The sequence below is a fragment of the Aspergillus oryzae genome, chromosome 8 (genome assembly GCF_000184455.2).
Source record: "Aspergillus oryzae RIB40 DNA, chromosome 8".
NCBI lineage: Eukaryota > Fungi > Ascomycota > Eurotiomycetes > Eurotiales > Aspergillaceae > Aspergillus > Aspergillus oryzae.
In genome coordinates this window covers 430,043-446,468 of record NC_036442.1, presented here as the reverse complement: position 1 = coordinate 446,468, position 16,426 = coordinate 430,043, and the positions used below count along the sequence as shown (strand labels likewise).

Genomic DNA, 16,426 nt, shown 5'->3' with positions numbered 1-16,426 from the left:
AAAGTTGCTTTTTCCTTTTTAATTTTTTTTGGTATTTTATTTTAATTTATTTTCTTATTTTGTTTTCCAAATATTGGTGTTGGTGTCTCTCGACGAAGCGTGTCCAACGCATATAAAGCGCATCGCAGCATCGCAGAAGGAAGAGGCGAGAGTGGTTACAGCTCAGGAAGATCCTATAAGCTTATTGTCGGTGGATCCTCCGCAAACAACATCGTCTCTCCTGCACCTTTCAAAGAATTATGCTGGTTTTCGTGCCCTGGAAATAGAGATGTCTTCTGCGCGTATGTACTCCCTTGCCGAGCGCCTCATTGGTAACGGGGGTATTAAAATTTAACATTTAGGCGATCCCCAGTCCCCAACTTTCTTTGAACAAAGGTCAATGCAACCACAGACTATGGTACTGTCACCTTGCGTTTTCCCTATGAGGTTCCTTGCTGACGGACTGAACCAAGGCCCAGACACCGATATCTATGGATGCGCCGCTGGACGGCCTCTCCTCGCTGTCCTCGGTCCATTTTGCTCTCATATATATCGACGAGAATGGCAAGCTCCGGTTTGAAGCGTCGCCCTCTATTGCGAGCAACTGCCAGTCGATTCTATCTCCTAATGTAACCGATTCATTCTTGAGAGCCGTGGCCTTGTCCAACAAGGGTGACCCCGGCGTGATAGGTAAGCCCTCTTGTACGTTCTACAGTGGCGTCCGAGTTGACCAGACCATACAGGATCTCCGAGATTAAACCAAGAACATATGGCGGGCAAAAGCCCCATGTCGCCCCAATCACCCGGCACAAGTAACTTGAGCCGCAAAAACTCAATGTATGTGGCAGAACTCTCCTTGAGAATCAGGGTCCGTCTAACAAAATTAGGTTTCAAACACACCAGGACGGTCACCAGGCCAAGAGAAAGCGGGTATCTCACGAGTGTGTGGTCCCAATGAGCATCAACTGCCACCAGAAAACCATGTTGCCTATCCGCAACCACGGTCTCCTACGTAAATACTACGAGAAGGCATTCGAGAGCCTGCAGCAGATCAACTGCCGTATTCTTGCCAAGGCGTATATAAAGCTTGTCGAGCCCCGCAAGCAGGTCAATTATCCGTATAACGGACGCAAGATCATCTCGGGCTCCTCACAGCAATTTGACCCGGAGCTTACCAAGCCTGCTTGGTGGCCATCGGGCGTCACGCATCGGGAGCCTGACCATCTGCTTAAGGCCGAGAGAATCCGACTCCTGGTACACATTCTCTGCGAACTACGCAGCAGTCACGCGATCTGCGTCGAGAAACTGAGAGAAGCCGACCAATCCATCCGCCGCCAGATCTTACCTGGCGAGCGGCTGCAAGTCCTGGACGAGATATACAGCGTCCGCGAAGAAGAGGAAGCCTTCCTTGACGGCAGGACAGGTACATACTACCCTTTACCCTTCCAAGTAGTACCACCAACTAACACCCAGCAGACGGACAAGCTGTAGTCTGCGTATCCCGCGTAAACCTCCCCGACATGGCCGAAGCCCAAGCAATGGGCTCGCCAGGCTCGACCATGCAGACCGACCTCAACCCAGTCTACCGCAAAGAGGTCCCGGACATGGAATCCCACACCTCCGTCTTCCCATCCACAGGGAGCTCCCCGACAAGCGACACAACCAAGCACAGCATGGCGAGCACCAAGTCCACCAGCAGCGTGAGCACAACCTGGGACCCGTGTCTCCCGCCATCCCTACCCTCCCTAAGCACATTGAAGCGCACCCGGCCAGGCGAAAGCTCATACCCCCTGGAGTTCAATACGAACATATTTCAGCACGAGCCCCCAACCACTGTCTCCATCGACTCGCACTATCCGTTGAAATACTACAGTGAGCCGCACCTGGGCCATAACCAGCACTCGCAACCTCTCCCTGTGATGGGGATGACAGGGACAGCGGATATGGGATGTGCGAACCCGTACTATTTCACCAGTTATTAATGAGCCATTTTCTCTTTCCTCTCATTCCTTGAATATGCTCACTCACCGACTTATCCGCCTCTACTCGACTCGACCCTTCTTTCACATTCTCCTTGACTCATATTCATATACTCACGTTCAACGTCTCCCATTTTCTCAATCTTCAACGTTCACGCATCACCACACTCCTTTACTACCCATTTCCTTTGTACCTGTTTCCAGCGAACCGGCGTCAGGGGCGTTGCATTCATTCACAACATCATCAAGAACTCATAAACTATAATACTAGACTTTCGGACAGCGACCAGGACCCAGAATCACTAATAGAGGGGGGAGGAAAACCAGGCGTACATACTCACGAACATCAACCCAAACCCAAACCACAGAAAAAGGAACATAAAACCAAACAAAAAAGATCCAAGGAACGGGAACGGGAATGGTAACAGACACGGGCACTATACAAATCTAATGTACTGGGAAATCAAGACACGATGTCACTTAGAAATAAATCTTGAAAAAAACAAGAACTTACCACTGTACTTACTCCACGGCCCTCTTTATACTCAGACAAATAACAAACGCAAGGCAATCCACCCTTGAGTCAGAAGAATAAACATGCATATGCCATAAGCAGAAAGTAAAAGCAAGGGGTGTAAAGTAAGTCCAACAGTCAGACCGACAAGATCTCAATCCCTAGTCTAAATCTCAATCTGCATATGCGTTGGGGTAGCGTTGGGATTCCCATCTGGCATATAACCTACATAACCCATAGTCTTATTCCGGCGCCATGCATTCCATTGTTGGCCATTACATAGTAAAACTTCAGTACTTTAGGTAGTCACCTAGTAAATTATCTAACGGGAATCCCCCTTTTGGTAAAGTTAGGGAACCCTGAAAGTGCACAGATCCCCAAGGAGGTCCGAGCACGAGGCTACCCATATACAATTATACATTCTCCTGACATATGTACTAGTACGACCTAAACAGTTATAAAGTACTGTACCTGAAATAGACCGCCAATTTCTGCTATATGTGATTATATACACATCCCGCCTTGCCAGCTGGCAGATGGAACCGAACTTAATCTGCGCTTGGGTACCGTTCTAAATCTGCATGTATGCATTATGCATGGTACTCCTTGGCTAAGATGAGATAAGTACAGTGGTTCACTGGAGAATTTGGTTAATAGGTGAGTCTGCTATAGGGAACTTTGGGCAGGGTTGGTTGGAATCCCTGTTTTATAGAAAGGGGGACCTGGGGTTTGCTGGGGTTTGAGTTCGTGGTGGAGGGATTGTTTATGTGAGTTTACTTTTATTAGGGTCTGGAGGGGGGAGGAGGTTATTGGGTTGGGAGTTTGAGTTTTGTTATCGGGGTTTGTTCTATTTGTGTGCTATTTCCTATTATAGCTTCCTACCGACAGCAGGTATCTCTATTGTCTCTGTTTATCAAAGGAAAAGATTTATTTTATATATGTTTTATCTTGAACTCAAGACTATAGTAATAGTAACTATATAATCCAGAGCGCAAGATAAAACATCTAAGCCAAAACCACTGATAAACACTCGTGATTCAACGAACCATTCATAAAGCGTATATAAATAAGCTTAGGCTTGGATACACTGCGAATAGTAAGGGTTCCACTTCTTGCAGGTCAGACCCTCCTCGCACTCCGTGCTACCCTGGTAGTTAATACCGCCGCACTGGTAGTAGACCTTGACGCGGCCGGTGGCGGTTGAACTAGGCTGAGGGATGAAGTCAGTTGGCGTGGCTGAAGAAGAGGAGGAAGGAATGGCGGAGGAAGTTCTGGATGAGGTGGCCAGGGTAGTGCTGGGAGAGCTGGAAGAAGTAGGAGCGGCAGGAATGCTGGAGCTGACGCTTGTGCTGGTGCTGATGCTGGAAGAAGAAGTAGAGGTGACAGCGGCAGCAGTGGTAGAGATAACGGCGGAAGTGGTCTCAGGTGCAGAAGCAGAAGCAGACACAGAAGTAGAAGTAGAAGCAGAAGCCTCACCTCCCAAAACCTCCAAAATGCCCTGGTAAGCGGGCTTCTTCTCAAAGTTCTCGTCCCAGGGGCAGGCAGCGCCGTAGCCTGGGAACGTGCTGGGCACCCAGGAGTACTTGTCGGTCCAGTCCCAAATGGTAACACCGACACAGCCCTCGGTATCGAGACAAGCACCGACGATGTTGGAGAATTCGGTGCTCTGCTGCTGCAGGTTGGCGTCCGTCGCTGGGGTCTCCATACGCACGTCAACCTCGGTGTAGGCGACCTCTACGCCGAGGTCGGTGAAAGCCTTCAGGTTGCTGGCGAGGTCCTTGCGGGCGGGGGTTTGGCCGACGGTGAAATGGGCCTGCAGACCGACACCGTCGATCTTACCGCCGTAGGACTGGATTAGCTTGACGATGTTCTGGGCGGCGGTGGACTTGGCACCGCCCCACTCGATGCTGTAGTCGTTGTAGTACAGCTTCACGTCTGGGTCGGCGGCAGCGGCAGCTGCGAAGGCGATGGGAATGTACGCCTCGCCGATGGTTTTGTACCAGATGGAGTCGCGGTAGGAGCCGTCGTCGGCCAGGGCTGTTTCGAGTCAATATCTGTGCTCTAAATGGGCATGCTAGGAGATAACAAAAGTACCCTCGTTCACTACATCCCATGCGTAACATCGTCCCTTGTAGTGCTTCACAACATTTGTGATGTGGTTCTGCAGAACGGCAGTTAGGGTTTCGTTGGTCCAGGACCCGCTCGAAACTGTCCTGATTAGCATCCGATATCTACCATCACGGAGGCACGCGAAAAATAGAGCATACCCCAGTTAGGCAGCTGCTGGTGCCAGACCAAGTTATGGCATCTCAGCTTCTGATCATTGGCGTCGGCCAGATCGGCAATGACGTCGCCGTTGGTGAAGGAGAATTCATTCTGAGACGGCTCGGTTGAGTCCCACTATTGGTTTCATTCAACTGCATCAGCCATTCATATTCTTTAAATCCTTCAGGATGGCAACTAGGCCTCACCTTCTGCGAGTTTCCAGGAGTGATCTGACCAAAGTCACCCGTGTTGTTCAGCTGGGTGACATAGGAGGTGTTGGTGAGCTCGGGGTTATCGGTTGCGGTACCGAAGTAGAGCAGTCCCTTTGCGACGGCAGCGTCATGCAGGCCAGCTGCTTGAGCACTTCAATTCTTCGTTAGTATCTGTACTCGGCTTAAGATCGGATATTAAGTTAGAAATAACAGGGGAAGAACGAACAGATGGGCAGAGACACCCACAGCCAGAGCCGTGGTCAAATGCTGGAAACGCATTGCAATTATTACTTGACAAAAAGAAGAAAAGAAGGTAAGAGTTGGACGATCTGATCACCAGGATCACAGCTTAAGGAGTGAAAAGAGTTAACAGGAGGAATGCTTATGTCGAGGTCGACTCCAAACAACTTATACGAATTCCCAATTAGACTAAGTCGACCTTCGCAGATAAGCTGAAGCAAGCTAAATTAAACCATGGATGGCCTCTGCCCTAGCCTCAGTTTCATTTAATCGGCATCGCAAGACTCCATCGCGGAGAATTAATGCCGGGTTTCTTCAGCGGTTCGTTTTCATTCATGGACTTGGCTGTTGGCCCGTGTGCGATTTAGAATCAAGTGTTGCCGTTAATCAATCTGAAACGGTTCCACGCCCTTACTGACTCGGACGCCAAAATGTCTCGGGCTTTTCAGTTCTTATAGCCTAAATCGAGTGGGGATTCTGCATGGACCGGCGGTTATTCCTCAATGGTGTCGTTTTGGATTTCAATAGTGGATATAGGTCGATAGATACACTATCCAGAGTCACGGATAAATGTCGGTTTCAAAAAGTAAATTAAGGGGATGGGGTCCTCTCGACTATTATGGATTGACGTCCGATGTCAGCGGCACTTCGGTCAGCCGAGGTTCTATTCATGGCATTCGTTCTATTCTAATAATGTACGAACAGATATATTATCATCATCATAACGGCATTCGGTCTATGTTTCCGATGGATTTTTGGAGGATGGTCAGACGAAATGTATCGCTCCAATGAACAGGTGGGCCCGAGCTGGAATACTGGAGGTCCATATTCATGCCTGAGAGTTGTATGGGCAAATAGACACGTGTCCATGTGGTGAACCACTGACGGTCGTTGGCGGAAGAACTCCAGTCAGATGCAGGTCTGTCATCTGCACTCACAGCCTAAAAGCCTTCTCGCTGGTGCCTCAAGTCTCGGGGAGGAGTTGCTCTTTGGCTTCCTGGATTGTACAGAGAAGCATTCTCAAACCTGCTTCCTCTTCTTCATTTCCGCAATGAATTGGCCACTCTTCGCGGTCGGCACAATGAAAAACTTCACCAATTGATCCACAACTTCAACCTTGCTGCCGCTAAGAATCTGCAGAAGTGGCAGTTTCTTCCCGGCCTTGATCAATCCTCCAGTCGCAGTCTCCATGAAACAGTCCACGCTCTTAATAGTATATTCATTGTTCGCATCCCACGGCAAAGGGAAGATGTATTCGAGATGGTCCTCAATGCTATGCATTTCAGAAAACGCCTTGATGAAGTCTGACTGGGCATCCATGGGATAGAGAAACACCGCAGGGAACTCGAGCGTGCTCTCGGGAGAGAGAGGGTCGGGAACAAGATGCATCACGGCATCCTGCAGGTCGGCCGGATTGTCTGTCGTGCGAGTCCTGATCTCTCTAGCCTTCAATGCAACATCAAGCAACTTCTTCTCCTGCTTCTTTCTCTCTTCCTCCGCCTTGCGCTTAGCAGACACGCGCTCGATGGCAGCCTTGCGCTCAGCGGCCTTCTCCGCCGCGATCTGAAGAGACTTGTTATTCGGGTCAATAGCCAAGCCCCGCTTCGCCGCATCCTCAGCATCGTCGACCTTATCGAGCTTCAGACAAGCCATAGCGGAACGATAAAACGCCTTGATATTCTTCGGATTCATCTTGAGGGTCGAGGCACAGTCAAGCGTACATTGCCGGTAATTGCCTAACAAGTCAGCACTCCCCACACAACCCGTAACGACCGTATATAAAAAAGAGAAAACCTACCCAGCTCCAAATTACACAACGCGCGATTGATATAAGACGCCTCTTCAACCTGGCGCAGCAACTTCTGCTCCGCGTCCAAATCCTCCGGCTTCTCCCACTTATCAACCTTCGCGAAGATAACGGCAAGAGCCTTAGTATAGAACTCCTTGGCATCGATCCATCGCAACTCCTTCGCAGCTTCGTTACCCTGTTCGCGGAAGTTCTGCGCGACTTCTGCACGCGTACCCTCATTCTGCAGCGCCTGAAGGGCATCTAGAAAGACATTCTCGCCATCTATACGTAGTCAAAACGTTAGCCCAAGCCAGCTCAGCAGCAGTTTAACCCGTCCCAAGGCCTTCATCAAATACATAGAAGAAAAATGAAGGAAAATAAGACATACTCTCATCCTTCGCCTTGTCTATATCCGTCATAAACAACGGCGTCTTGTTCATCATGTCCGCAATCTCGTCCGTAGTATGCGACCGCACAGCCTCCATCGCAGGGGGCATCTTCGGCGCGCCCGGGTTCTCCTTCTCGAATTCCTTCGCTCGCTCTTTATCCACCGGAAATGAGGTCTCTACCTCCTTCGCCGGCGGGGCATCTTGCGTCTCGGGAGTCTGCTTGTTCAAGTCGAGCGACTCGTCGAAGTCGTCGGGGAGTTCTTCGATCTGGCCCATGGTGACGGATCTTATCTCGCTGTTGCGGAAAATAGCGGGGTGGGAGTTCCAGTGAAGTTGGTCATGCAAATCTGTATCTTCATCTGATAAATCGAAAGACAAACGGTGCAAACATGAGGGGGGAGGGTTTACCCTATTTCCTTTTCCGGATGCTATCCATAGATAGTAGGGTTGCGATCATCTGGTGGAGCTCTATGGTTATTACCGTGCGATATCGGTAGGGTAATATAATGGCCATAGCCTATATGTAGTCTGTTACCTCGGGTTAATGACAAGTTAGAACGGATCCTATCCCAACTCTAATACAGTAGATCTACACCAACCAGTCTACTCCGTCTATCGGGGCAACGCCGTGAGGAGAACGTCTTCTTCCCCGCAAATCGGTCTATTGGCCGAACCCTATACAGATCTATATAAAGAGCAATATGGGGCGAACGGAAGAGTCATTGAAATATATACACTATAGTAATCTACTTGTTCATCTAGTAACTTCCTCAAACCTATCACGCACGACCAACCCATTCTAGTATAATCAAACCAAAACAAACTACCAACATGACCATAGCAAAAACCTACAACATCCTCGTCCTTCCCGGGGACGGCATCGGCCCTGAAATCATGGCCGAGGCTACAAAAGTGCTCTCCGCCTTCAACACATCCACCGTGCAGTTCAACACCCGCTCGGAACTTATCGGCGGATGCAGCATCGATCTCCACGGCAAGCCGATTACGGATGCCGTCAAGGAAGCAGCTCTTGCTTCAGACGCGGTGCTGTTCGCTGCCGTTGGCGGTCCGAAATGGGATAATATGCGGAGGGGACTGGATGGGCCGGAGGGCGGGTTGCTACAGCTGCGGAAGGCGATGGATATCTATGCGAATTTAAGACCTTGTTCGGCGGATTCACCGAGTAGGAGTGTTGCGAGGGAGTTTAGTCCGTTTCGACAGGAGATCATCGAGGGGGTGGATTTCGTGGTTGTGAGGGAGAATTGTGGAGGAGCGTATTTTGGGAGAAAGGTAGAAGAAGATGAATATGGTACGGTACCTCTACACTTCTTTATACCTCCCTTCCTCCCTTTACTACTGTCTATCGAGATACTATGCTAATGGGAAAAAGCAATGGACGAATGGGCCTACTCTACCTCCGAAATCCAGCGCATCACCCGTCTCTCTGCTGAACTGGCTCTGCGCCACGATCCCCCCTGGCCCGTAATCTCGCTGGACAAGGCTAATGTGCTCGCATCCTCACGGCTCTGGCGCCGAGTTGTCGAAAAGACCATGGCGGAAGAGTACCCGCAGGTGAAACTGGTACATCAGCTGGCGGACTCCGCGTCGTTGATTCTGGCAACAAACCCGCGCGTGCTGAACGGCGTGATTCTGGCCGATAATACCTTCGGTGATATGATTTCTGATCAGGCGGGCTCGATAGTTGGCACGTTGGGCGTGTTGCCGAGTGCGAGCTTGGATGGACTGCCATCTGAAACCCGGAGGAGGACCAATGGGCTGTATGAACCCACACATGGATCGGCGCCGACGTAAGTTTCCTGACAGTTCCCTAAAACCCCAACAGAGATATTGCTCGAAGTCCAAGCTAAAGGTTGATAGCATCGCCGGCAAGAACATCGCCAACCCCGTTGCTATGATTCTCTGCGTGGCGCTGATGTTCCGGTACTCCTTGGATATGGAGCGTGAAGCACAGCAAATTGAAGAGGCCGTGCGGACTGTTCTAGACTCCGGCATCCGCACGCCAGATTTGGGTGGAAAGGCTGGGACGACAGAAGTGGGTGATGCGATCGTAGCTGTGCTACGCGGACAGAAATTGTAGAGCGTTATGTGTGTTGAATGCTACGGTTAGGGCTTTGTTGGTTGCCTCTTCTGATGCCATCATTTGTAAGTTTGCTTCGGACGAGATTGTTCTCTTTGTTTGTAGCCATGAATAGCAGGAACAACTTGTTGAATAATCAATACGTGCTGAGCCCTTTGATGCAGCTCCTAGTTGGTCAAACAAAGGTTGAGTGAAAGAAAGGGCTTTGATCAACGTAGAGTGAATCTTCTCTAACTTATTCATCCCTTCTATCTTGTATATACTAATCGTGCGGTTAGTTTCTACAGATACTACTTATGAAACCTACCTCCATATTACCTTGCATTCTACGAGCTCTCCTTGAAAGATCCCCATTCGAGCCTATAGTCTTACCTTTGACAGAAAAGCCAGTACAATGTCGGCAGAACCCTACTTCACGCCAGGCTCTTGCGCAATGCGCCTCCAGAACGTAGAAGGTCTCTCATCGGTCTCAAAATCCGCCCTCCTACGATCCATCGCAGACGATATTTCAGCCGTTTTCATCTGCATCTCCAAGCAACTTTCTTGCGGCACGTTGAACGCCAGGCATACGAGGCCCATTCATGATTTCATCACGAGCATCAGATGCACTGAGCGATTGGAACAACAAAGGCTGCAGCAAGACTTAGAACGGTACCGTCAGCGCGAACGACGGTGGAGGGCGGAAAGAAAGTGGATGTGCCGGAAAGTTGAGGGCCTAGTAAAGCACTCTGAAGTGATTCACAACCAGTGGAAGGAGCGGTTGAACAAGGCGAAAAGCAATTTTGAGGGTGCGACAAGGGAGTTGGCGGCGCTGAGGTGGAGATATGAGTTGTCCAGGTCACAGGCCGTCAAAGAGAAGCTGTTGGGCAGAGGAGATGCGACTCTAGCGGAAACTAATCGGTGAAGGTGGTTTCTTTCGTATCTCACTTGTAAGCAATGAAGACAATTAAACCCACGAAGACTTCTAAGCGTGCCATTCTTCCGACTTGAAATGTAAAAATGAATTGGATGTTGACACCCCAATATACACAGCAGAAAAGCGAAACCATTCACATGTGTGGATCTTGACCGATAGCCAGTCAAGAATTGGTTGTTATCAGCAGCGGGACGAGTGGCGACAACCTTAACTGGGTGTCGGGGTCCATCTTGTGATGTTTTCCAGCGTTCCAGAACCAGCTTTAATAATAGGACGAAATATGCAGAACGCTGACCGCGATCACAGGCTTATCTGACGCAACTCGCGCGCAAAATTATGGCGACGGAAGAAATGGATCAGTTGATAGGGAGACAGTTCTCGCTGGTCGGGAAATCAAGTTCCGAGGTTGCTCGTATCGGCGGCTTTTGATCGGGATGCTGGTAGGACTTGATCACGAAAACCGGTCAGGGAAAAAAAAGCCATAGATGATCTATCGTTTTAAGATCCCTTGCTCCGTTATCGCAAGGGCCAAGCTGCAAAAATTCTCTGGGGGTGAATGCGCCTCAACTCATACCCTTATGTAGACCCGTAGGGATGAACCGGAAGTCGTAGCGATTAATTGTTTCCATCGAAAATCCACGATCACCATAATTTTAGTATACTCCGGTTCTCCGTGGGGAGTGCCCCATTGTAGAGGACGCTGAAAGGGACGAGCGAATGAACCTCGGCATTTGATACTGTCGGCCAAATTATTGATTCGTGCCGCGGGTCCACTCATTGCCTCTCTTCATGTGCGACCAGCAAGACATCGCCTCCTGGACCGACAGACTTCTCTCATATTTCTTCCTTAACAACATCTTCAATCTCTTTCTCTTTCTGTAATCAAATTTGTGTCGCTGCCTTGCGGACCTCTCACTCACACCAGAGCGCGTTGAAAAATTTCACCTTCTGAGGCTTTTCCTGACCCACCTCTATACCCGACTTTTTTTACCCCAGACACATTATCGGCCGAGATGAGCACACCAGGGGATTATGACGCCGTACGGAGGGACATTGTCGCCCAACTGAAGAAGCCGGACTACGACGATGGTAGCGCAGGACCTGTATTTGTTCGACTGGCATGGTTAGTTTCTTTTTCTTTTTTCTTCTTCTTTTTCCCTTCTTTTTTTCTCTTCCACGTTCTGCTCTTCCTCAAAGGACGATTTACCTGACGCATAATCCCTAGGCACTCTGCAGGCACATACGATGCAGAATCAGACACAGGCGGTTCCAATGGTGCAGGCATGCGGTATGAAGCAGAGGGTGGCGACCCAGCCAACGCCGGTCTTCAGCACGGACGGGCCTTCCTCGAACCTGTAAAGGAGAGACACCCCTGGATCACATACTCCGATCTATGGACATTAGCAGGCGTAGTAGCTATCAAAGAGCTAGGCGGACCCGAAGTGGAATGGAAGCCAGGTCGTACGGATTTAGTCGACGACTCGAAGGTGCCACCACGTGGTCGTCTGCCCGACGCTGCCCAAGGTGCCGAGCACCTGCGTTTCATCTTCAACCGGATGGGCTTCAACGACCAAGAGATTGTCGCATTGGCGGGAGGACACAACATGGGCCGTTGCCACATGGATCGGAGTGGATTCCACGGCCCCTGGGTGAACAACCCGACCCGCTTCTCAAACCAGTTCTACAACCTGCTCCTTAAGCTCGAGTGGACGCCTAAGACGCTGGAGAACGGTATCCAGCAGTTTGTGTATGTGGACCCCGATGCCGAGGAAGGCGATGAGCAGCTGATGATGCTGCCGACCGACGTTGCGTTGATCACCGATCCGAAATTCCGTGTTTGGGTGGAGAGATACGCGCAGGACAAGGAGCTTTTCTTCGATCACTTCGCGAAAGTGTTTGCTAAGCTGATTGAGCTAGGCATCAAGCGTGATGCCAAGGGAGTCATCATCAACTCGGACAATGTCAAGGGCGGATACGTCTCCGCGCCCAAGAAGAGCAATGTCCCAACTGGACTGTCACAGCGCGGTGGTGGTTGCCCCATGGCCAGGTTGTAAATTTCTGTTTCGTGTTTGTCTCTTATTTCATTGTATATAGATAGAAGATCGGACATAGAGAACGGGTCGTTTAATAGATTTAGAAGTTTGCGAACAGTACTTCCTTCTGATCTCGGGTTATAATGAAGAAGAAAAATAATAATAATAATAAAGGAAGTAGGATAGTACTGAAGATGAGAAGATGCGAAAGAGAGGAGAGAGGCGAGAGAAGGGATAGAGATGCTAATAGGAAAGAAACTGGAGTAGAAAATGCGGGGAAGCTCATCGCACAGACTGACTTATAACCGTCCCGTCATTGGTCAACCCTCCCGACAACAAATAAATTTAATGCATAGGGAAATGAAACGGTTACTTTATGTCGCTTAAACAGGAAAAGAATTCCCCGGAAGCAATTGCCGCTCACTGACCCCTTTCTCCCTAAATCAATTCTAGTGTTATGGTGTGGACAGGTTGGTGACTTGATGCGTGTTGTCCGGACGGATATATATGGATGTTACCGGATAATACTTGGTCCCAAGAAATATTTCTACATAAGCCACTTTTCGCTTCATAAATAATCTATGTTACAAGAATGATTCAACAGGAAGAATGGGAGAAGGTATAAAGAACGACCAAAGTTATGAATAATGCATAGCGTTTGATGACGGAAAACATGACAAAGACGTTGTCAACGCAAATTCGGCGGATGCCGCCGTGGCTCTGCCTCATCGACTCTCTTTCTTTTTGACCCTTGCGGTGTCTGGTTCGCCGACATGTGGGAGCTGGCTACATTCCCGTGGCTATGCCATCGAATACCCGCCGCAGGCGCAACGTGCGACGCAGGCCTTTGACCGTCCACGGGCCTCGGCCGGACCTGCTGTGGTAGCGATGATGGGTTCTGCGGAGCTGCAGTCAAGACGCTAGGATCAATGTACTGTGGCATCGAGCCGCCATTGTTGGTGTTCTGATGGGAATGTTTGATGCTATTTTCGACGGGAGCTGGAGCGCTGTTCGTACTGCTAGCGTGACTCGGCTTTGGTGAGAAAAATATGCTGCTGCTGAGCTCCGGAAAACTAAAACCGAAGTCGTCGATTCCTCCAGAAGTCCAATCTTGGAAAAGTCCGTCATGCATGATGTCCTGCAGGCCAAAAGATGTATCGTTGAATGTGCCGTGCGGCTCGTGAGGATGTGTACTTGGCTGGACGCGGTATTGCGCATTATGCTGCACCTGATGCTGTTGTGCGTTATATCCGTTCGGTTGCTGCGCAGTGGTCTGTGTACGGTGATGTGGGTTATACGGGCGCTGGTACTGTGTATTCGTCTGTGTTGCGTTGTATTGCCTATCAGCTTGGCCATGTTGCTGTCCACTCGGCTGCGTAGTCTGCTGCATGTTATGCCCCGCATGGAGCTGCGAGCTGGACTGTGTAGCATACTGTGCATTATTTTGTACGTTGCTTTGCGCACGATATTGTTCTTGATGTGGTCCATTGAGCTGTTCATTAATCAGCGCGGTGTCCTCTATAATAGATTCTAGACCCGATAAAGAAGGGGTCGGGGCGAGTGCGAATAGAGGCGAGATTTCAGCAAACATAGAAGCAGTCGGAGCCTCCCACAACGAGGGTGATATCCTCCCTATCTCTGGTTGCGGTTCTGGTACGGGTGCTGAAGACGTCGAAGATCCGACATCTATCTTCGACGGACCAGCTGAAGATGGGCCGGGTATGTTGGCATGACGATCAACGCCTGAAGGCTCCGTCGATATTTGGCCTTGGTTTCTCGGGTCATAAGCACCTGAGGCTAGGTGAAAGCGATCTTCTTTTCGATCGATAAGTCGCCTCCACGGAAAGCCTGCCCGAGCTCTTGGGGGTTCCGAGGGTGTCCAGGAAATATGCCCCTGGAGGAGCAACTTCTGCTGATTTCTGACTTTGACCATGTCACCTAACGCGTGCAAGGCGACGTTCATGACCTCATCGTCTGGATTCATGATGCGTTCGTAGACGAGGAGCGGCACAGGCTTGTTCTTCCACCAGGTTTCGGGTACTTTGTCGTCTCTGTGTGCTTGGGCGATACCTCCGACGATGACGCCCGAAAGCATGGCACTGTCATACATCTGGATTTGGCCTGTATCGACTTCTCCCCGCTTAGTGTCATTCCAGTAGACCCGATAGTGGTCGGCCTTACAGTATATCCCGCCTAGCCAGCGGTATGCTGCTGTTCCGCGTTCGCCACCGTTGGTAATATAGTCGAAGGATATATCTCGGGTGTGTTTCTTGACAGGCACACTGCCATCAAGAGTTACAGTCAAGCGCATCGGTAGGCCATGCAGCATTCTCCGACACTTCACGACTTTATCTTGACATTTGCCACAGCGGCTGATGTACTCCGATGCAAACGAACGGGAGATCAACTGTTGCATCGATACTCCTTTCATGTCCTCCGGACATGTAGGTGGTGCCACAGTTGCGCTCTGGTACGCAGCATTCGTAGTCCTGTTCGTGCATGGGGAGCAGAAAGTAGTTTGCTCATCATATGTGAACAAGAACTGGTCGAAATGTTCTGTTGACACATTCCACATGTCAAGGAGAGGGGACTGTACACCTACTCCGACATTTTCGGCCTCCGCTGCCATCACTGCCCAGAAGCGATCTCGAGAATCACCTCTTGAGCAAAGATCCCAATTGACATCAGTAGCCTCAATAAAGGCCTTCTCCACATTGGTGAAGCGCCCGCGCCATTCAGGATCTTTGCGGTCCAGCACGGTGGATCCCGCGTCGAGCAACTTACCAAGGACAATGATACTGTCGATGCCAGAAGAATTGTTACGGTACACGGGTCCACGGCCCCTGTAAGGGTATTTATCGCCGTCCGCACTGAAAACTAGTCTATCGCTATTGTCAGGATCCACAGCGAGTTTCACATGGGATGTTGCGGGAAAGGACCCGATATTGGCTTGCCGTAGATCTTCTTCCGTCTTCGCAGTCAGGTGTACCTGACCATCTTGAGCAACAGCGCTGCAATCTCGAGCGAGATCTTCATAGGCGAATTGCATCACAGTGCGTTCAATAGCCTCCATAACGGATCGGGCCATAACTTTAGGAAGACGTATCTTGTGTTGGTTTCTGTTGCCTGTGCTATTGCCTGTGGCCTGAGCGGTAGGTGTCTCGATCTCTTCGGGAAAATTGTCGACTTCTTTCGGGACACCAAATACCGGATACAGCATCTGTTCTATGTGGCTATCTGGCCTGCTCGCTAGAGCATCGAGGGGCCTGTGGAACCCTTCCGCCGGAAGCCTAGTGGCAGGGGGTGGATGAGGATAGTACCTGCTGATTGGAAGGAGGCCAGGCACATCCAGCGAGCATTGCAACAGCCGAGGACCAGCATCTCTCGTCTTAAAGTCCTTTATTTGATCGAAGTCTTGAGGTCGATGTTTGTCCTGCTGATAGTAGAAGAGCTTCCACAGGACTTTGAAGCACCTGAGATTGGTCAAGTCGCCCTTCACGCCCATATCGATGCCCCAACTGTGGTATCTTACCCATTTCTTCGCCTCCTCGCTGGTTGCTTTTCGAGCTTTGGAAGCTTCCTCTGCTGTTCGCCCACAGACACGCCAATTCTTGGGGGGCTCGGGTAAGTCAGCCAGCTTGACCATGGGGTAGTTGAGCTCAGGGTTATATTTAAAATCATCCTCCTCTTTCAATGATCTAGCGTCACTGTTTTCTGACGACATGGTAAATCTTTAAGGTTAGCTCCACTTCGCAAACGATATAACTGAGTGAGCGAGCTAGAGAAGCTCAGTGGGTTTAGTCAGTGTGGAAAAGCAGTATACCGTACAGCTTATTCCAGGCATGAACTATATCAACAGCTATTCCATGCAACAAAACGGTAGATCAAGTCAAGAAGTCTCAAAAGATGAACATCTTCTGCAACAAGGGGATCTTGATACCCTGGGCTATCTTTTAAGGCGACCATGGTCCATACACGATTGTTCAATGTAGCGCATATATAAGACGTAGGG

General features: G+C 50.0%; 6 protein-coding genes across 6 annotated transcripts; 3 read left to right on the top strand and 3 right to left on the bottom strand.

Moving 5' to 3' along the window:
• Window positions 1-748: 748 nt before the first annotated feature.
• On the top strand, window positions 749-1,961 carry AO090103000325 (DUF2841 domain-containing protein; the record flags this gene model as incomplete). The annotated part of the gene is made up of 3 exons (XM_001826846.3): window positions 749-816; window positions 867-1,402; window positions 1,456-1,961. 3 exons carry the CDS (start codon window positions 749-751, stop codon window positions 1,959-1,961), a joined length of 1,110 nt encoding a protein of 369 aa, XP_001826898.3.
• A 542-nt stretch (window positions 1,962-2,503) lies between these two features.
• On the bottom strand, window positions 2,504-5,228 carry AO090103000326 (putative endo-1,4-beta-xylanase; the record flags this gene model as incomplete). Its single annotated transcript, XM_023233329.1, has 6 exons — window positions 2,504-2,535; window positions 3,949-4,509; window positions 4,567-4,680; window positions 4,740-4,872; window positions 4,944-5,100; window positions 5,176-5,228. The coding sequence occupies 6 exons, from the start codon at window positions 5,226-5,228 to the stop codon at window positions 2,504-2,506; spliced, it is 1,050 nt and encodes a 349-aa protein (XP_023093917.1).
• Window positions 5,229-6,209: 981 nt separating this feature from the next.
• On the bottom strand, window positions 6,210-7,475 carry AO090103000327 (HSP70/90 family co-chaperone CNS1; the record flags this gene model as incomplete). Its single annotated transcript, XM_001826848.3, has 3 exons — window positions 6,210-6,925; window positions 6,988-7,260; window positions 7,367-7,475. The coding sequence occupies 3 exons, from the start codon at window positions 7,473-7,475 to the stop codon at window positions 6,210-6,212; spliced, it is 1,098 nt and encodes a 365-aa protein (XP_001826900.3).
• Window positions 7,476-8,198: 723 nt separating this feature from the next.
• On the top strand, window positions 8,199-9,465 carry AO090103000328 (3-isopropylmalate dehydrogenase; the record flags this gene model as incomplete). Its single annotated transcript, XM_001826849.1, has 3 exons — window positions 8,199-8,676; window positions 8,758-9,175; window positions 9,246-9,465. 3 exons carry the CDS (start codon window positions 8,199-8,201, stop codon window positions 9,463-9,465), a joined length of 1,116 nt encoding a protein of 371 aa, XP_001826901.1.
• Window positions 9,466-11,394: 1,929 nt separating this feature from the next.
• On the top strand, window positions 11,395-12,435 carry AO090103000329 (peroxidase; the record flags this gene model as incomplete). Its single annotated transcript, XM_001826850.3, has 2 exons — window positions 11,395-11,504; window positions 11,607-12,435. 2 exons carry the CDS (start codon window positions 11,395-11,397, stop codon window positions 12,433-12,435), a joined length of 939 nt encoding a protein of 312 aa, XP_001826902.1.
• A 667-nt stretch (window positions 12,436-13,102) lies between these two features.
• AO090103000330 (uncharacterized protein) lies at window positions 13,103-16,138 on the bottom strand (the record flags this gene model as incomplete). Its single annotated transcript, XM_023233328.1, has 1 exon — window positions 13,103-16,138. The coding sequence occupies one exon, from the start codon at window positions 16,136-16,138 to the stop codon at window positions 13,103-13,105; it is 3,036 nt and encodes a 1,011-aa protein (XP_023093918.1).
• Between the last annotated feature and the right edge of the window lie 288 nt (window positions 16,139-16,426).